The following is an 18628-nucleotide window of genomic DNA, read 5'->3' as shown; positions in this document are numbered from 1 at the left end:
TTCACAACCACCCCCCCACCCCAATATATCAGCTCTCCACTCACTACATGCCCTTTTATCCTCTCTGACCACATCTCCTGAAGTTCTTAACCTCCTGTCCAACCTAGCCCAACCCCTCACACCTAACAGCCCCTTCACCCCTCACTCCACACCCACTACCCTATCTCCCCTCTCTCACAACAGTCAACCCTCCGCAACAAGCCCAGACCATTCCCTACCCCCAGACCATTCCTTTCCCCCGCCCACCCCCCTTCAGTACCTCCCTTTACCCTAATTGCCCCGAGCCTACACAATATTGAACTCAACTGATCTAATTTGATTTCTGAACCCCTCTCACCTAACAGACCCGTCACCCCTCACTCCACTCCCAATACCTTATCTCCCCCTCACACATCGGTCCACCCTCTGCAACAAACCCAGACCCCTCCCTACCCCTCTCCCACGCCCCTTCAGTACCTCCCATCACCCCTAGTGCCCGGAGCATACACAACACTGAACCTAACCTATCCAATTTGATTACCAAACCCCTCACACCTAACAGCCCCGTCACCCCTCACCCCACACTCTCTACCCTTTCTCTCTCAAACATCAGTCCACCTTTCGCAACTAACCCAGACCACACCCCCTCAGTACCTCCCTTTACCATAATGACCCAGTGCCTACACAACATTGAACTTGACCTATCTAATTTGATTACTAAACTTTCTCAATTCAGAACCCCCTCACCATAAAACCACCTCCCACCCCCCCTGAAAAACCCCTAACTCCAAACACAATAATTGGAGATAGACTCCTCTTCGCTGCCGTTTACATAGACCTCACCGCACCTCAAACAATCTCTCCCCGAACGACCTCTCTGACCTATGCAACTCTTACCTTCCCAGTTTACCAACCGCCAACCCTCCACTCCCCTACTCCCACATCCCGCCTCCCCCAGACCACCGCCCCAAATCACATCGATCCACTCTTGCACACCCTCCATATGCAACTCCACACCACTTATATCTATGCTTGTCAACTGTCGCTGCGTAGTCCAGCATGCCACAGAAATCTCGGACTCTATCCTGAGTGAATCCATTGACATTGCATTCCTCACAGAAACCTGGCTCAATGTCCACTTGATGAGCATACTAGACCTACTCTCCCCCCCCCCGGGATACTCTATTCTTAGAAAAGATAGACCTGGCAGAGTTGGGGGTGGTCTAGCCATTATCTTTAAAAATGAATTTCAGCCATCCCTTGTCAATAATTCTGGTTATTCCTCCTGCAAATACCTGGAAGCTGAAATGACAACTAAAAACTCCCACCCAATTCTAATCTACTTGAGATCAATGAACTCAAACAACTTTGCCAGTCATATACACACACTAATGGAGCCATCCTTGACGCCATCCTTTCCAACGAAGATCTGGCCTCCGTGACTAGTATCGTCCCCATCGACTGGTCTGACCATCACCTTATACTGTTCACCATTGCTACCACTGCAAATCTCCCTACCTCCAAAATCAACAGACCTAAGAAATTTACCAGGAATCTAAAATGTATCCCTCCTGGTGTCCTTGAGTCTAAACTCCAAGCTCAACTTCTTCTCATTACCCCCTCACACAATGCCAATGAGCTCAATGAACACTTTAACAATACTGTCACCGGTATCCTTGACCACTCAAAAACTCAAAAACCAAAGAAACACTCCCTCTAACTCTTGGTTTACTACTGAGCTTAATAACGAAAGACGGTCTACCAGACTGTCGGAAAGAACAGGGAGACCCACTCCTCAGATGTGCTAGATCCACGCACAAAATTCACATCTTCAAGGAAAAGACATCCTTCTTCCGCACTCAACTTGATCGTACCTAGGGAATTCTTAAAATCATTTGAAACCAAACTTCCACCGCACCTCCAAATCTGATAGCCTCCTCTGCCAGATGTGAAGAAATTTCCCACTTCTTCACAGAAAAAATAGCTAAAATAAATTGATCAATCCTTCCTTCCCACACAGCTCCCCTCCAACTCCCAATGCAAACCTGTCTTCACCGCTAATTCGTACGCCACATCCCCTCCACCTGTTGTCCCCTTCTCTCTTCCGCCCGCTACCCTACTGCTCCCCAGCGACTCTCCTCACCTACCTACTTCCCTACCCCCTAACCACTCCTCACACCTATCCCCTACCACATCTTCGGAATCCAACTCCCCTAACTCACAATTAAAGAATAATGCCTCATTGCTCAACTTCCTCCCAATGACTGAGCTAGATGTCCTTAAAATAATTGGTAATCTTAAACCGTCCTCCCACACAAAAGACCCCTTACCCTCTAACCTTATCACTGCCCTTAAGCACATCATCACCCCATACTGGACCACAATCATAAACACCTCTCTCTCCACTGGCTGTGTCCCTACCTCCCTTCAACTTGGACAAATCTCTCCCATAATCAAGAACCCCAATGCTGACCGCAATGACCTAAATAATCTCCGCCCCATCACTAACCTCCCACTTCTCTCAAAAGTACTTGAAAAATGTGTCCTACTACAATTAGACAAACACATCGAAAACTTCAACCTACTCGACTCCTTTCAATCAGGCTTCAGGAAGGGCTGCAGCACCGAAACGGCAATGCTCAATGTTATTGATGACATCCACCACTCACTCGATAATGGCGAGACTTGCCTTCTTATCCTCCTTGAGCTCTCTGCAGCGTTCGATACAGTCAACCATTCAGCCCTCTTTAACATGCTTAGGACCCGCTTCGGCCTTAATGGTACTGCCTACAAATGGTTCATCTCCTACCTACAACACCGAACTCAGCAAATCAAAATTCAAAACTGTCTTTCTAACCCCACTCCTGTCTCCCTTGGAGTCCCCCAAGGATCTATTCTCTCTCCCTCCCTCTTTAACCTCTTCATGGAACCCCTCACCCTCATTCTCAAACAAGCAGGCATTAACTACCACCTCTACGCCGATGACATCCAAATCTATTACAAGATTAAAACTCATGATGACATCCTACACCTAAACAACACCCTCACCAAGATCCAAACGTGGTTCCATTCCAATCATCTCAAACTTAACTCTAATAAAACCGAAATCATTCTCTTCTCCCCTAAAAGTAACCCTCTGCCCGCTCAATCCTGGATCTCTGACCTTAACGCACTCAACTTCTCACTCACTTTGTCCAACTCTGTTGAATCTCTTGGTAATTCTATTGACAACACCCTAACCCTCAACGTCCACATAAAAAACTCTGCTAAAGGAGCCCTCTTCACTCTCCGTCACCTCAAGAAAATCAAACGCTTTATACCTACCGATGATTTTAAACTTGTTGTTCAGTCACTTGTTCTTTCACGTATTGATTATGGTAACGCCATCCTCAACGAAATCCCAAAGGTCCACCTTGCTCCAATCAAAGCTGTGCTCAACCTTGCCGCTAGGCTCATCACTGACTGCAAATGTTTTGATCACATATCCCCAGCTCTCAAATCTCTTAAATGGCTCCCTATTGAAGGCAGATCTGCCTACAAAACTTCCTGCATTACTCATAAAGTCCTCCACCAAAACATTCCAGCTTCAAAAAAGACCTCAAAATCCACGTCCTCAATTATTATTGGGGATCCTAACCTGTGACCTGCACTTGATCTCCAATTACCATGGCATATTTGGCCAGTAAAACCTGTCCATTTCCTGAACATCATCTACCTAATTACCTGAAATGTATAGCTTTTGCCCGTTTACCTATTTGATTTGTATATCCTGCATGTTGTCTTCATTATTCCTTTTCTACTTGTATGCCATGTTGGCCCAATTATTATTGGGGGTCCTAACCTGTGACCTGCACTTGATCCCCAATCATTATGTTATATTTGTCCAATTATTTGTCCATTTCCTCAACATCACCTACCTAATTACTTGAAGTGTTTATCTCTTGCACCTGTTTATCTATTTTGATTTGTATACTATAATGTTGTTTCATTATCTTTTATCTACTAGTATGCCATTTTTATATTATCTTACTCATGTAAAGCGCTCTGATACCTCTGGGTCTAGCCAGCGCTATATAAAACTCTTTAAAAAAAAAAAAGGATGTACAGCCGCAGGACGAGTTGGGTCTTTGCAATCTTTAAGGAGCAAACAGCAAGGCAGGGTTTGGCGCCAGTTTCTGTGTAGGTCCTTGTTTTTCGCGGTGTCATCTCTTCTTTATACTTCTGTTCCCAGGTAGTATAATCTGTCGGTCTGGTGTAGCGGGGACCCTGAATACTTAATTTAGGGGCGTTTAGGGAAGTATATGTTAAACGCCAATGGGCTACCTACCACTAGGGTGACAACACCCCCTATAAAACCAGTTCTTGTGGGGAGTGTGCATAACCCTGACCAAGAAGTCTCTAGTTTCGCTAAAATTTAAGATGGACAAACCCTCTTTGGCTGGTCAGTTCAGGTAGCCCACCTTAGGGGTGTGACTAGCCTGTGAGTGAAACACGTCTCCTGAATATCTAATTCCCTGCGTGCTCTGGTGCCAAATGGGCCACAGGGGGTGGCATTTCCCAGGTCTAGGGGGAAGTCAGGTTGCATGTCAAAGGTGGCAGAGGCGTTGAAGCCTCTGGCCTTGATATGCTAAATCGCTAGCCATCCTGCTGAAGGAGGTGAGAACACCCTCTGCCGAGCAGGCATTGTTCCTGACCTCTGAGAGCATGGGCTAACCCTTGCAGGGGGTCAGAAGCTTCCTGTCCCTTAGAATAAGGCGGAGGAGGACTGAGGGGAAACTCTGGGGGCTCCAGTCCTGAAACCTGGGAATTGTTGCAAACTTGCTTAATCATCGGACATTTTGGATGGGAGAATTTTAAAGTGCTAAAAAATGTTCTGTAAAAACATTCAACTTGCGGATGCAGCGAGCGAAAGGTAAGTGGTTTATTTATTTATTTTTATTTCCCCAATTCCGTTGTTTGTCACTTCCACCCCCCCACATCCACCACGCTCCCGCAACTGAGCTTACCTGGCCGAGCCGCCACTGTCCCAGTGTAAAAAGCACTAACCCACTTACCTCTCTAAAGAACATACCTTATGAGTCAAAACTTTGACAGGGACAAAACACAGAACTCTCCTAGAACTGCATTAACCACTAGAGTTAAAATACCATTATTATAATTTCTTTACAATTTGTTGGCACATAATGATCTATTTTAAAATGCAGCCTCTTTATGACCAGTTAAGTAATCTAGAACAGGAATTCACATATAACGTCATTGCTGGCAATTTCTTTGAAGCAGATTTTTTTTTTTGCATAAATAGATGGTCAGTCGGTTTTTCAAGCTCCGCCCCTCGTGACTGTACCCCCTTTACTCCACCCAACCTTGAACCCCCCATACCCAATGTATGACTTCCCGCAGTAAATGTTTAATTACAATTCTTATGGTCAGTACAAAAGACATGATCTAACAAACTGGGAAATGAATAAGAAGCATGCAGAAATGAGTCACAGAAAGGACACCAGTGTAGGGTGAACAACTGGCATTGGTGCAAATTCAGGACGGTGAGTGTAAAAATTCAGGACAAAGGGTCAAAATTCAGGACACAAATTCAGGACAGGAGGTCAAAATTCAGGACAAAACTTCAGGACAAAAGGTAAGTTTTACAGACACATCAGAGGAGTTCGCGCAATAGTATATAAGTAAGCCCATCCATATCCAAACATTTTCAACCATTTGCAAACCTATCCATCATGTATCCTTCCATCTATCATTTCACTCATCCATCCCTCCATCCACCCTGTCACTTATCCATACACTATCCATCCACCCTTTCACCCTATCCATCTGCACACTCATCCATCCACTCTTCTACCCATCCATTCATTCACTCATCCAGCCAGCCATTTGCCCTTTCACCCATCCAACCATCCTTTCACTTACTCATCCATCCACCCAGTCACTCATCCTTCCACCCATTCACCCTTTCACCCATTCACCCTTTCAGTCACCCATCCATCCTCCCTTTCTCTCTCCATCGACCCTTTCACTTAGCCAGCCTTCCTTCTATCCATCCACCCACCCATCCATCTACTCATCCACTCATGAGTCCATCCATTAACCCTATCACTCCTCCATCCTTTCTCTCATCCATCTATCCTTTCACTCCTTCACTCATCTATTCATCCTTGTGTCCATCTACCCTTCCTTTCACACACTCATCCATCCTTACATCCACCCTTTCACTCATACATACATCCATTCACCCTTGCACTTATCAATTCATCAATCCATCCATCATTCCACTCATCCATCCACCCACTCACTCATCATCCACCTTTTCACTCATCCATTCTTTCACTCATCCATCCACCCTTTTACCCATCCAGCTACCCTTCCACCCATACATCCAGCTATTTACCTTTTCTCTCATCCATCCTTCCACTCACTCATCTATCCATCCTCTCTCATTGTCCATCTATTCAATCTTTCATTCATCCATTCACCCTTTTCACTAATCCATCCAGCCATCCACCCATCCCTTCACTTACTCACTCACCCACCTTTTCATATTGATTTTGAGCTGAGCCTTTGCCTGCAGAGTTGCAGACAGAAGAGGCCCATCAAGAACTTCACCCTCGCTGCAGGAGCCATCCCAGGACTGGGACAGGAGCCACCCAAGAAGGAGACAGGATCCACCACGGGGGGGGGGAACAGGAGCCATCATAAGTGGGGAGGGGGGGGACAGGAGCCAATAAGTGGGGAGGGGGGGGACAGGAGCCACCGCATGGGGGGACAGGAGCCATCACGTGGGGGCAGGACCCACCACATGGGGGCACAAGAGCCATCACGGGGGAGACAGGAGCCGCCACATGGGGGGGGGGGGTCAGGAGCCATCACATGGGGGGTCAGGAGCCATCACAGGGGGGGGGGCAGGAGCCATCACAGGGGGGGGGGCAGGAGCCATCACAGGGGGGGGCAGGATCCTCTACAGGGGGGACAGAAACCATCCAGGTCGGGCAAAGGAACCACCCAGGGTGTGCACAGGGGTGGGCATGTAGTATTCTAGTATCATCTTGGTCTCTTCTAGGGTGGGGTAGGGCTCCTCACCCCCTCCTGGACAAGAAAACGAGAAGACAGGCTCTCTGTCCAAAATGTTAGTTTTGCCATCCCCCACTGTGATATACAGTACTTAAAGGAGATACTCCAAGAGAACTGATTTAACTGATTGTCCTCCATACTTTGTTAATCAGTGTGGGTGGGATTGTGCCATTTCTTTATTTTATTATATTATAGACTGCATGTTTGAAGAACCGAGGTTTGCTTACACTTTAGTGACAGTAATTAAGCTCTGCTCTGTGAAGAGAACCACGTGCTGCCTCGGTGTAATACTCATTGTTTAGAGTTTAACAAAGATTGCAGCACGCTCCTCAATTTTCAAGAGTATTCACATGTATATGTGAGTTCTAACATATATGCCCCACAGCAGAACTAGTTGCAGCTTAAATCAAAGAGACAGGTTCTTTGTTTAAGCTACTGTGTGCCTCCAAGAAAATACAAACACATTAAAATATTTATTTTCCTATTCTGCAAAGCAGGCCTGTCTGGCAGGGTGAAGGGCCACTCTATAGTAGGAGGAGGACATTCTGGGTACGATTTGAAAGATAAACAAGTCCAAGGGGCATATCTGAAAGGGAAGCATAGAAGCTTGCTGTTGAATGTCGGAGGCATGGCTTAATGTATTGAATGTTTATCACCTGTTCGAAGTGGTTTTGGCAGGTTAGGAGATCGAATCATGGAAAAGTCGTCTCCAGCCTCCATCCTCTGGAAGGTTGGTCTATTTGAAAATAATTGAGCAACAATAAGGTCTGCTATCTGAAGATAATATTTCAATGCTGCTGGGTATCTGTGCTTTGGTACTGTATCGGAGTCTGTTACACCCGACCTCAACAACATCGGAGTCAAGAAGGGAGGTGGGTGGAAGCTGTGCCGGCTTTAGGGTGTTGCGACCGGTGCCCGGTTAAAATTACGGACAAATGACGTCCGTTAAAGAATCCTTCACGGACAACAGACAGATAGTCGAAATTACGGCCTGTCCGTGAAATTTACGGACAGTTGGTCACCCTACCGTGTGATCTGCGGGCTCTAGACTCTTGGATATTCTTGAGAAGCCACAGTCCTTCGCCAAAACATCGAATTAATAGAAACTGCTTGGGAGGCAGAAGCCGACTCCACAGCCAATGAGCACTTCGGAATTCTACCGCGTATTAGCATTGGCTAAGATGCCGCCAATGCTCCAATCTCAGGTCATTTGAGACAATAAGTATTGACTCTCACTCACAACCGGCTTCAAGAATCTATTCAGCCTTGGCATTGGTTGTTATGGGACGCGGAAGTGCTAAAATTACGGAGAAATGGCATGCGTTATAAGCTCAACTACGGACAACGAGGGTTGCACTGAATTTGCTGACGGTCCGTGTAAGTAGCGGACAATTGGTCACTTTGTTATTCTTATGCTTCCCTCTTCCGTCCCCTTTTGGGTATGCCACGCCAGCCGACAAGATCACCTTTGCAAGGCAGTGCGTGTGTAAACTGTCTCCCTTCCTATGTATGCCATATAGCTATGAATGGAGAGAGTCATCTCCATCGTATTTAATGATTTTTGAGGTGTTACATGTAAAAGAGTGAGATCACTGGAATACTGTACATATAATGATGTTCAACTGATAGTTCAAAAGGTGCATTAATCACTTTGGAGTACGATAACATGCAGGAACTGCGCTGCAAAAGGTGTAACAGCAGCACACACTTCAGCTGATGGTATAGAGCGTAATTCGTTTTTCAAGTTGTTCTGATTTTGCTACAACATTAACCGCTTTATCATTTCTCCAGTAGTGCTTTTTATGTTTGCACATTATTGGCCTGTAGAACTTGTTTATTTTTTTAGTGTATCCTTACAGTAGTCTACGAGATGGAATTTAGTGACAAGCAACAGAAACCCATAAATAGCCATTCAAATGGGACTGTGCTACATATCACTGTTCATTGCGGAGTTGCAAGTATGCTTTAAGTGCTTGGAATGCTCAGTAAGCAAGGCAGGTTAATTTATTATGTAGTATATGGTTTATCTAAGTCCAGGATTTAATTTGTTTTCATAGGGCACCGCAAAAATAATCTGCATGCAAATGAGAAATTGGTTTATTTTCAGTCATTGTCACTTTCATTCTTGGTCCTCTCACAGACTGGACCATTTTTAGGTCGAGCCTAATCAGCGCGCAAGCGCTGCTTAGGAGTGACCTTTTGGAATCGGTCTGTACTTTTTGGAAAATTTGTGCATGTACTTCACTGTTTCCAATGAGCACTAGTGCATATATGGCATACACCTTGCGGGAGCGAGCAGCGGTGCCATCTGTTTCCAATTATCGCGCCCATGCTTGTTTCCATTTGCCTGTCTCACACTCGCGTTAATTGGAAACAGATGCCGGTCTTATTATCTTTCACGCTTTTCACGTCCGCGCAGCCGCACTTGTAATGCCTTCCTGTTTATGTGAACATCCTTAGCATCTCTTGCCATCGAACTTGTCTGCCTCTCTTTCCTCCTCTCTCCTACCATAGAGCGTCTGCACTCACCCTGCCCAAGATCCTTCCTTTGTCTTGTCTCCCTTTCCAGCCCAGCTGTTCAATCTGCCCTATTGTGGATAACTTCCTTTGCATGCACTGGTCCACTGAAGGGCAGCTTTGGGCAGTGTATTCAGGCGCGTGCTCGAGCATCACCGGCTCGTGCCAGTTTGTTGTTCCGTTTCTTAGTTGCACAGGCTGCCCCTCGCCCCTCCTACCAGCGGGAGGCAGTCCCGTGCCACACAGCAGCACGACACAGAGCCCGGGGCCTTGGAAAAGAGCGGCTCGAGGCAAGGAAAGAGTTGTCCCCGTAAAGGAGGAACAGTCAGCGCACAGGCGCATGGAGCAGCAGTGGGAGACCCGAGGGATTGGAGCAGACGCTCGGGGACCTTAAAGAAGACAGGAGCTCCGAGGGCACGTGACCCTGAGGGGCGAAGCAGGATCTCCAAGACTAGAGCTAGGCACGGCAAGAAGCAGACGTGTGTGAGGAGCTTGGAAGACTGTGATGCCTGATGCTCACAGGTAAGGCCTTAGGTAAAGTTGGCATCTGGTGGTACCACACATCACTGCCTCCTCCATTCCACCCCACCCCTGAAGCGCCCGCTTCTCTCGTCTGCAGACTGCTTCTGAACTCCCATCTTCTCATGCAATTCCTATCTCTACCAGTTGCACGCTATTCGTCATCTCTTTAAACACCCTGCGGTCAATTCTCAAAGCCATTTTGCAAGTTATGTGTCAGTATGCATCTAAAGAATGTCACAGATGGTGGACATGCATACGTGCTCGTTCAAGGTGCACTTATGGTAACAGTAACCAGAACGCTGGTGTTGCTATCTGTGGACTAGTGCAAAATAAAAATGACTACCAATGGAGTCCTCTTTTATGAAACAAGAGAGCGATCCCCCTCTAATTGAGGGGGATACAGGTTCCCAAATAAATTTATGCACTAGCAGGTGAACTAGGCCGTTGTATAAGTGGCCAACTGTCAACAATGCTACTGGACAAAACGAAATTGCATGAGGAAACGTTATTTTCTTACAAAATGGTGCAAAGGTTCAATGCACCATGGGTCACGTGAGGGGGTGGTGGCGGAATGGCACACCCTAAACAAGAGGAAAAAGAAACCAAGAAAAATAAAAAAATTAAATTAAGTCAGGGACTCGATTTTGCACGAAAGAGTACTTAGCTGTTGATTGAAGGCGAACTCACGCCTACAGCGCCAGGCACCCGTTATGGCCCTAAGCACTCCCTTTTCATAAACTGACCCCGACGATAAGGAGTCGGCGGTCCTATGCGGAAATAAAAAGCCAGGGCGAGCGAAGACGCGATCACGTGGGGCGTCGCGTCACGTCCTGGAAGCGTGGGTTAAACGGCTAAGCCAATCAGCAGGTGGTATGTTGGAACGCGTCAGGGTGAAGCTGGAACGTTAAGCCAATAGCGCATTACAGCATTGTCTACGAACCGCCTAGCTGGTTGCTATGGTGAAAGACCAAAACAAACCAACACAGGAAGTGTCCCGAATAGCGATAAAGAGGGGAAAAAAAAGACGTTTGTATCCAAAGGTGCTGGATAGTCCCAATGGGATCACATCTCAGTCAGATGTGAATGTCAAAGTGTCCACTGCAATGAACTGGTGGGGGGGGGGGTGACTAAAGCAAGGAGTGAGAGAGAGATCAAATAGAAGCAGGGCAACTAATGAATGACATGTTGGTTACAAGTACGGTGTGTTAGAATTACAGTAGCCAAAATATGAAGCTCAGTACAAGATAGTCATAAAATAAAGAGAAACAGGACAACTAGTGGTAAGCACATGATGACCCGGTGGTCAAAAGTACAGAATGTTGGGATTAGAGTGGTCACAGTATGAAGCTCAGGGCAAGATGGTCCTTACTGCGCCCAACTGTGGTTGAAGGAGGACCAGATTACAGCAAACCAGTAAATGAAATTGGCAAAAGGGTTGAGGGAGTATTTAGAGGCAATGGGAACGGCTTATAAAATAGTAGCCCAAGGAATGTTATCATTCAGTCTCTTCTGGTGTGTCCCAAGACGATTAACCCATCTCTGCTCTCTTTCATAAAGTATTTTCTGAGTGTTCTTGCGATTGGTAACTTGTTCACTAACTGTCCATCTCATGTCGTTGGTTGTGTGATTGGATTGTAGAAAGTGTAATCTCAGTTTGGTGGTGGCCCTACCACAGCTGATATTGCTACGGTGCTCGCATATACGTAGTTTGACTTTACGAGTGGTCATCCCTACGTATCGCAGATCACAGGGGCAAGTTATCAAATACACCACATTCGCAGAATTACAATTGGTATGGGCCCTCTGTGTCCATACTTTGCCTGTTTCAAGAGTCAAGGTTTTAGTATGGGACGTTGTGGGATAGTACAAAAGGAGGGGAGGAAGCAATGAGCTGCGGTACACCAGTTTGAGGTAGGTTTCTTTCTGTTTATTAGGCTGAACAGTCTTTACTCCAAAGTATAAGAGGGGGTTGGATTCTTCCCGCTTTGTAAATCATGCGTGCGTCTCTTCCTCCCGGTGGTGTGATTCCCGTCCGAGGCTCCGAAGGGAGGGGAAAGGAAACAACAAACACGAGAACACACGGGTGAGATGGGTATTCTGCTGTACAGGGTTTGCAAGGGGGTAGGGGGTGAGGGATCATCTGGGGCTACCACCACACCTTTTGTGTTTAAAAATGTAAGGAAGTGGTGTCGTAGAAAGACTAAGTGTGAGGGGGAAAAGGTAAAACAAAAGGAATCCACACTCACACAGCCCCGTGACCTCCCCAACCAGGCTACCCGGTCCCTCCCCGTGTAAAAGAAAAACGTAAGACCCGATCCCGTACCTTTCCCAGCCACGCTCCTCCTGAAACGTGGCGGGGCGAGTCGCGTTGTCGTTGGCCTCCTGGCACCTCTATCCTCTCGGCTCCGCTCTCTCCTGCTCCTCCGTCTTCTCTCGATCTCCTTCCTCTCTCACCGTCTCCTCTCTCCGACTCGATCTTCCTCTCTCCAGCTCCGACTCCTCCACCGGTTTTTGCCTTGCTGTGTTTTTCCGGACTTCCTTTATTTGCCAGCCCCCTCGTTGATTGGCCCGCTGCTGCTGGCCTCTGATCAGTGAACCCCGCCTCCGGGAGACTCCAGTCTGAGTTAAAGGGACCGTAGGCGTCCTGTGGCCGGGGTGGAAACGAACAATCGTTAATGTCTCCACCCCGTCCTTCCTCCGTGATGACCCCGTGACAGACGTAAGATGGCAGATGCTGCAATTGGAGCATGGAAAATGCCCCGTAATTTTGGGTAGGCCCCAGGCTTCAGTAATGGATGGAGGCCCCTTAGTGGCTGCTTCTATTGGGCGTGTATTCACCAAAGAGTCACGTAAACTGCGATTTGTTCCCACTGCCCGTTTTAGACAAATTTCGCCTTCATTGCGAACTTTCCAACTTTTTGAGAAAACTGAAGCTTAAGGCGTTTTTTGAAGGGAAGAATCAAAATACCCAGGAACAGAATACAGGCGATACCCCCTTGAGGGGCACATCTACATTCAATCCACCGCCGTATACTGTGCCAGCTGAGATAACTGCCGTTGAACAGGCATTCTTTAATGACATCGAGAACTTGGAGGAACCGATTAAGTTAAAAAATCTTAGTGCCCAACAATTCAGGGCAATAGAGCATCTCAGGTCTAACACTGCAATAACCATTAAACCTGCAGACAAAGGTGGAGCGGTAGTCATTTTAAACACCACAGATTATGATCATGAATGTCGACGACTCCTAGCCGACACCAAAAACTATCAACAACTCAATAGGGACCCCTCCCCAGAGTTCATGACCTGCATCAAAAACTTTGTGGATGAGGCAGAATCGAATGGGTACTTCTCTAAACATGAAGCTGCTTTTTTGACAGAGACAGATAACACCATACCATATTTTTATACACTGCCTAAAACACACAAGAATAAGATACCACCACCAGGACGCCCGATTGTGTCAGGCATTGGCTCTCTTTTGGAACCACTGTCACGTTTCTGTGATCACTTTCTAAAACCATTGGTCCAGCAAACACCATCCTACCTTAAAGATACTAAGAGCCTTCTAAACCTCCTCAACACTTTGTAATGTGAAGTGGATCAAACAATACTAGTGACATTAGACATTGAGAGCCTATATACAAGCATACCCCAGGGCGATACAATCAGAGTCCTGGGTGAAGCTCTGGACACCATCACTTGGGAATACAACACCCCCCAAAGAATTCATTATTGAATGTGCAACGTTGGCACTGAAGAAGAACTTCTTTGAATATGAAGGGACCCTATTCCTCCAGTCTACCGGGACTTATATGGGCAGCACCTTTGCCCCTAGTGTGGCGGGGCTGTATGTCCATGACTTTGAACATAGGTTCATACAAAATACCGATAACCCTTTTATCTCCTCCATAGGCTTATGGAGGCGATACATTGATGATATCTTCATGATATGGCAAGGAACAGGAGAATGTCTGCGTGATTTTTTTATCTTGGATCAATACCCTTGATCCTAATTTGAAATTCACACATACAGTGGACAGACAAGAAGTTGTCTTCCTGGATGTAGTGATTTCAAAATAAAACGGGCTTTTTACCACGAAAACACATTACAAAACTACGGCTAAGAATAACCTTTTGGAGTTGTCAAGTTTTCATCCTAGACCATTGCGGGAAAATCTTCCTTACGGTCAATACCTGAGGCTAAGAAGAAACTGCAGCCATTTGGCAGATTTCCGCAAGCAATCACTAGATCTGACCACCAAATGTAAGAATCGAGGTTATCCTACCTCCATTCTGAAAAAAGGTTTTAAAAGAGCAAGAAATCAGCCCAGAGAAGCTCTTCTTGAAGAATATCCTAAAGAGCGAAATGTCATTCCCCTGACATGTGTCACTACCTTCAGCTCTGCGTCCGATACAGTAAAGAAGACCATCAATAAACATTGGCGTATTATCAACAGCAACAATAGAGAATGGGAAAAATCCTTTTCTCTTTCAAGAAAGGACGCAGGTTACGTGACTCTTTGTGAATACTCGTCCAATAGAAGCACCCACTAAGGGGCCTCCATCCATTACTGAAGCCTGGGGCCTAACCAAAATTACGGGGGATTTTCCATGCTCTAATTGCAGCATATCCATCTTACGTCCCATACTAAAATCTTGACTCTTGAAACAGGCAAAGTATGGACACAGAGGGCCCATACTAACTGTAATTCTGCGAATGTGGTGTATTTGATAACTTGCCCCTGTGATCTGCGATACGTAGGGATGACCACTCGTGAAGTCAAACTACGTATATGCGAGCACCGTAGCAATATCAGATGTGGTAGGGCCACCACCAAACTGAGTGAACACTTTCTACAATCCAATCACACAACCAACGACATGAGATGAACAGTTATTGAACAAGTTACCACTCGCAAGAACACTCAGAAAATACTTTATGAAAGAGATGGGTTTATCGCCTTGGGACACACTAAAAGCGACTGAATGATAACATTCCTTGGGCTACTATTTTATGAGCCGTTCCCATTGCCTCTAAATGCTCCCTCAACCCTTTTTGCCAATTTCATTTACTGGTTTGCTGTAATCTGGTCCTCCTTCAACCACAGTTGGGCGCAGTAATGACCATCTTGCCCTGAGCTTCATACTGCGACCACTCTAATCCCAACATTCTGTACTTTTGACCACTGTGTTCATTATGTGCTTACCACTAGTTGTCCTGTTTCTCTTTATTTTATGACTATCTTGTACTGCGCTTCATATTTTGGCTACTGTAATTCTAACACACCGTACTTGTGACCACCGTGTCATTCATTAGTTGCCCTGCTTCTATTTGATCTCTCTCTCACTCCTTTCTTTTCTTTAGTCGCCCCCCCCCCCCCAGTTCATTGCAGTGGACACTTTGACATTCACATCTGACTGAGATGTGATCCCATTGGGACTATCCAGCACCTTTTGGATACAAACGTCTTTTTATTCCCCTCTTTATCGCTATTCGGGACACTTCCCGTATTGGTTTGTTTTGGTCTTTCACCATAGCAACTAGCTAGGCGTTTCGTAGACAATGCTGTAATGCGCTATTGGCTTAACGTTCCAGCTTCACCCTGACGCGTTCCAACATACCACCTGCTGATTGGCTTAGCCGTTTAACCCACGCTTCCAGGACGTGACGCGACGCCCCATGTGATCGCGTCTTCACTCGCCCTGGCTTTTTATTTCCGCATAGGACCGCCGACTCCTTATCGTCTGGGTCAGTTTATGAAGAGTGAGTGCTTGGGGCCATAACGGGTGCCTGGCGCTGTAGGTGTGAGTTCCCCTTCAATCAACAGCTAAGTACTCTTTGTGCAAAATCGAGTCCCTGACTTAATTTCATTTTTTTTATTTTTCTTGTTATTTCTTTTTTTCTTTTTCCTCTTGTTTAGGGTGTGCCATTCCGCCACCACCCCCCTCACGTGACCCATGGTGCATTGAACCTTTGCACCTTTTTGTAAGAAAATAACGTTTCCTCATGTAATTTCGTTTTGTCCAGTAGCATTGCTAACGGTTGGCCACTTATACGACAACCTAGTTCACCTGCTAGTGCATAAAGTTATTTGGGCACCTGTATCCCCCTCAATTAGAGGGGGATCGATCTCTTGTCTCATAAAAGAGGACTCCATTGGTAGTCCTTTTTATTTTGCACTAGTCCACAGATAGCAACACCAGCGTTCTTGTTACTGTTACCATAAGTGCACCTTGAATGAGCATGTATGCATGTCCACCATCTGTGACATTCTTTAGATGCATACTAACGCATAACTTGTTTGTCTTTTAAGTCTCTTGATGTTGTACGTCTTTGTTTGTCACATCTTTTTTTTTGGCTAGAATAAACTCTGTTCCTCTCTATATTTGACGGAATCTACTCCAAGTGTTTTTTGATATTTTTAACACTTACGAACCCTTGGTCAGGGTGGGCCTTAGCGCTCCCATACCGCCGGGTTCTTCACACCACACACCTTTGGTCCTGATGAAAGCCTGATAAATATTCATGTAGGCAGAAACATGTTGACCGCACCTTTAGGAATAATATATTAACTTGTAATTTCAGTTCGTTATCCCACACCGATTATTTTACCTATGTCTGATTGGCAAAATTAATAAAGGTCTTTTTGACACAATTGGGCATTTCTAAATTTCACTAACTTCACTTTCACTTAACACGTTTTTGTACCAGCTCTGCAGTAAACTGGCGTCGCAGCATACTAGGGTGGCATTCGGCCACTCCTGGTGGGGCCCAATGATGAAGCATGTCACCAACCAGGTTGGTGAGTGAGGGCTTTTATAAAAAAAAAATGTTTTTTTTCAACAGTAATAACTTACTGCGATTACTAGCATGCTTGCTCTTTCATTCTGATATTACACTGACATACTCCTCTGTTGATTGTCTGATTTATTTGAGGGGAATAGGAGTGTTCCCTGTTTTTGTTCCCTTCCTCTCCTGTTGTTTCCCGCAGAATTTCTTGCACCATACATAAAAATGCTGCGGAGGTTCTTGCCTCTCTTGTCCGAGGAGCACAGGAGGCTGACGGTGCAGGCTCTGATAGGCTCCAGGTTGGATTATGCCAACATTCTTTACCTGGGCCTGCCAGAGTATCTGCTACAAAGGCTTCAAGTTGCACAGAACGCGGCGGCCAGGGCCATCTTTGGCCTAAGTAGACGGGCCAGCGCCTCTGGGTTGTTGGTGACGTTACACTGGCTACCCATCCGCAAACGGATTGCCTTTAAGGCTCTGACCTTGGCCTACAAAGCGCTCCATGCTGTGGGAGCTAAACATCTCCAAAAGAGACTGACCTTTTACCATCCGACTCGCTCGTTGAGGTCAGAATCTCTACTTTTGGCGGCTGTTCCGCGTGTGAAGAGGGCTCGCCTTGGGGGCCGCTCTTTCAGTCTGTTGGCCCCACAGATGTGGAATGCACTACCGCTCCCTTTGCGGGGGGCGTCTACTCTCCTTGATTTTAGAAGAGGTCTCAAAACCTGGCTGTTTTCCCAATAGGTCTGCCAGTAGTTTTGCTTTCTTTTTGTTTATCTTTTAACCTCTTTTAGCTGTGTTGTGTTATTCTGAAATCTGTTCCCCTTACCTAAAAGCGCCGGGACACTCTTTTTGAGTAACCGTTGCGCTATACAAAAGAATAAATAACATAACATAACATAACATTTCTTGCACCATACATAATCTAATAAACAATATCGTTGGTCGAAAAAGTTGCTCACATTTTGAGTTTTGCACAAAGTCAAAAACGCAGTTCATTTCAAATAAGCCTCTTTTCTGCAGCTGTCTCCTCTGGTGATACATTATATGAAGCTGGCCTTGTTGGACCTACTTGAATAGCTATATCCTTATTGGTTGTGTTTAATATATGTTATGTCTTGTGTATGAACTAGTGAACACGAGGTTTAGGGAGTAGCCTATCGCAGTCAACAGGACTTAAAACTTATTTTCAACAAGTCTGTTTACCTCTAATGTTGGTTTAGGTGGTTGGAATGCGTATCAAACTATCAGCATTGTGTAAACTATGTCCTTTTAGATTCAGTGGTGCTAATTTATCTCACGTTGATAACCTGCAAATCTAACTTGGAGCTTTCCCGACTAAGCCTCGACCACAGCCTTCGATTTGTAACTTATTTTTTAGATTGATAATTGGGAAACAAATTGTGTTGGATATACATCTTGGAGTTCAGTTTTGTTTAACTGCTATTATAATCATTTTGATGAATTTGTATAAAATTTAAAATCACACAGAAAGAAATCAAGCAAAAACGTATTTATCATGGTGTCTGAAACAAAATGATGCTGTCAATAATAAATTTAGGTTGAACTTTCAACATTAGTGCACAGATACATACTGATGCCACTTCCTATTTGGGCTGCTGTATAGTTGGATCCAGAGCACAACGGGTTAACTCTGCTCCTTGGGATTCTTCTTATGTGAAAGCGTCTTTCGACTATTTAAGATGAGTATTGTATATTTTTACTGGTTTTGTCGGTTA

The 18628-nt window shown here is 45.6% G+C and overlaps 1 protein-coding gene and 1 long non-coding RNA gene across 3 annotated transcripts in view; one reads left to right on the top strand and one right to left on the bottom strand.

Annotated features, from left to right (window-relative positions):
- Nucleotides 1-18628, bottom strand: part of LOC146821551 (uncharacterized) — a 675073-nt gene that overhangs the window by 505400 nt on the left and 151045 nt on the right. The window lies entirely within an intron of this gene.
- Nucleotides 8301-18628, top strand: part of UGP2 (UDP-glucose pyrophosphorylase 2) — a 496883-nt gene continuing 486555 nt past the window's right edge. The window contains exon 1 of the mRNA XM_085612548.1: nucleotides 8301-8436. Coding sequence (XP_085468674.1) covers nucleotides 8373-8436 — 64 coding nt within the window. The 5' untranslated portion in view covers nucleotides 8301-8372. The remainder of the gene's footprint in view (nucleotides 8437-18628) is intronic.

Source organism: Triturus cristatus, chromosome 6 (assembly GCF_964204655.1).
Source record: "Triturus cristatus chromosome 6, aTriCri1.1, whole genome shotgun sequence".
Classification (NCBI taxonomy): domain Eukaryota; kingdom Metazoa; phylum Chordata; class Amphibia; order Caudata; family Salamandridae; genus Triturus; species Triturus cristatus.
This window is presented reverse-complemented; position numbering and strand designations above follow the sequence as displayed.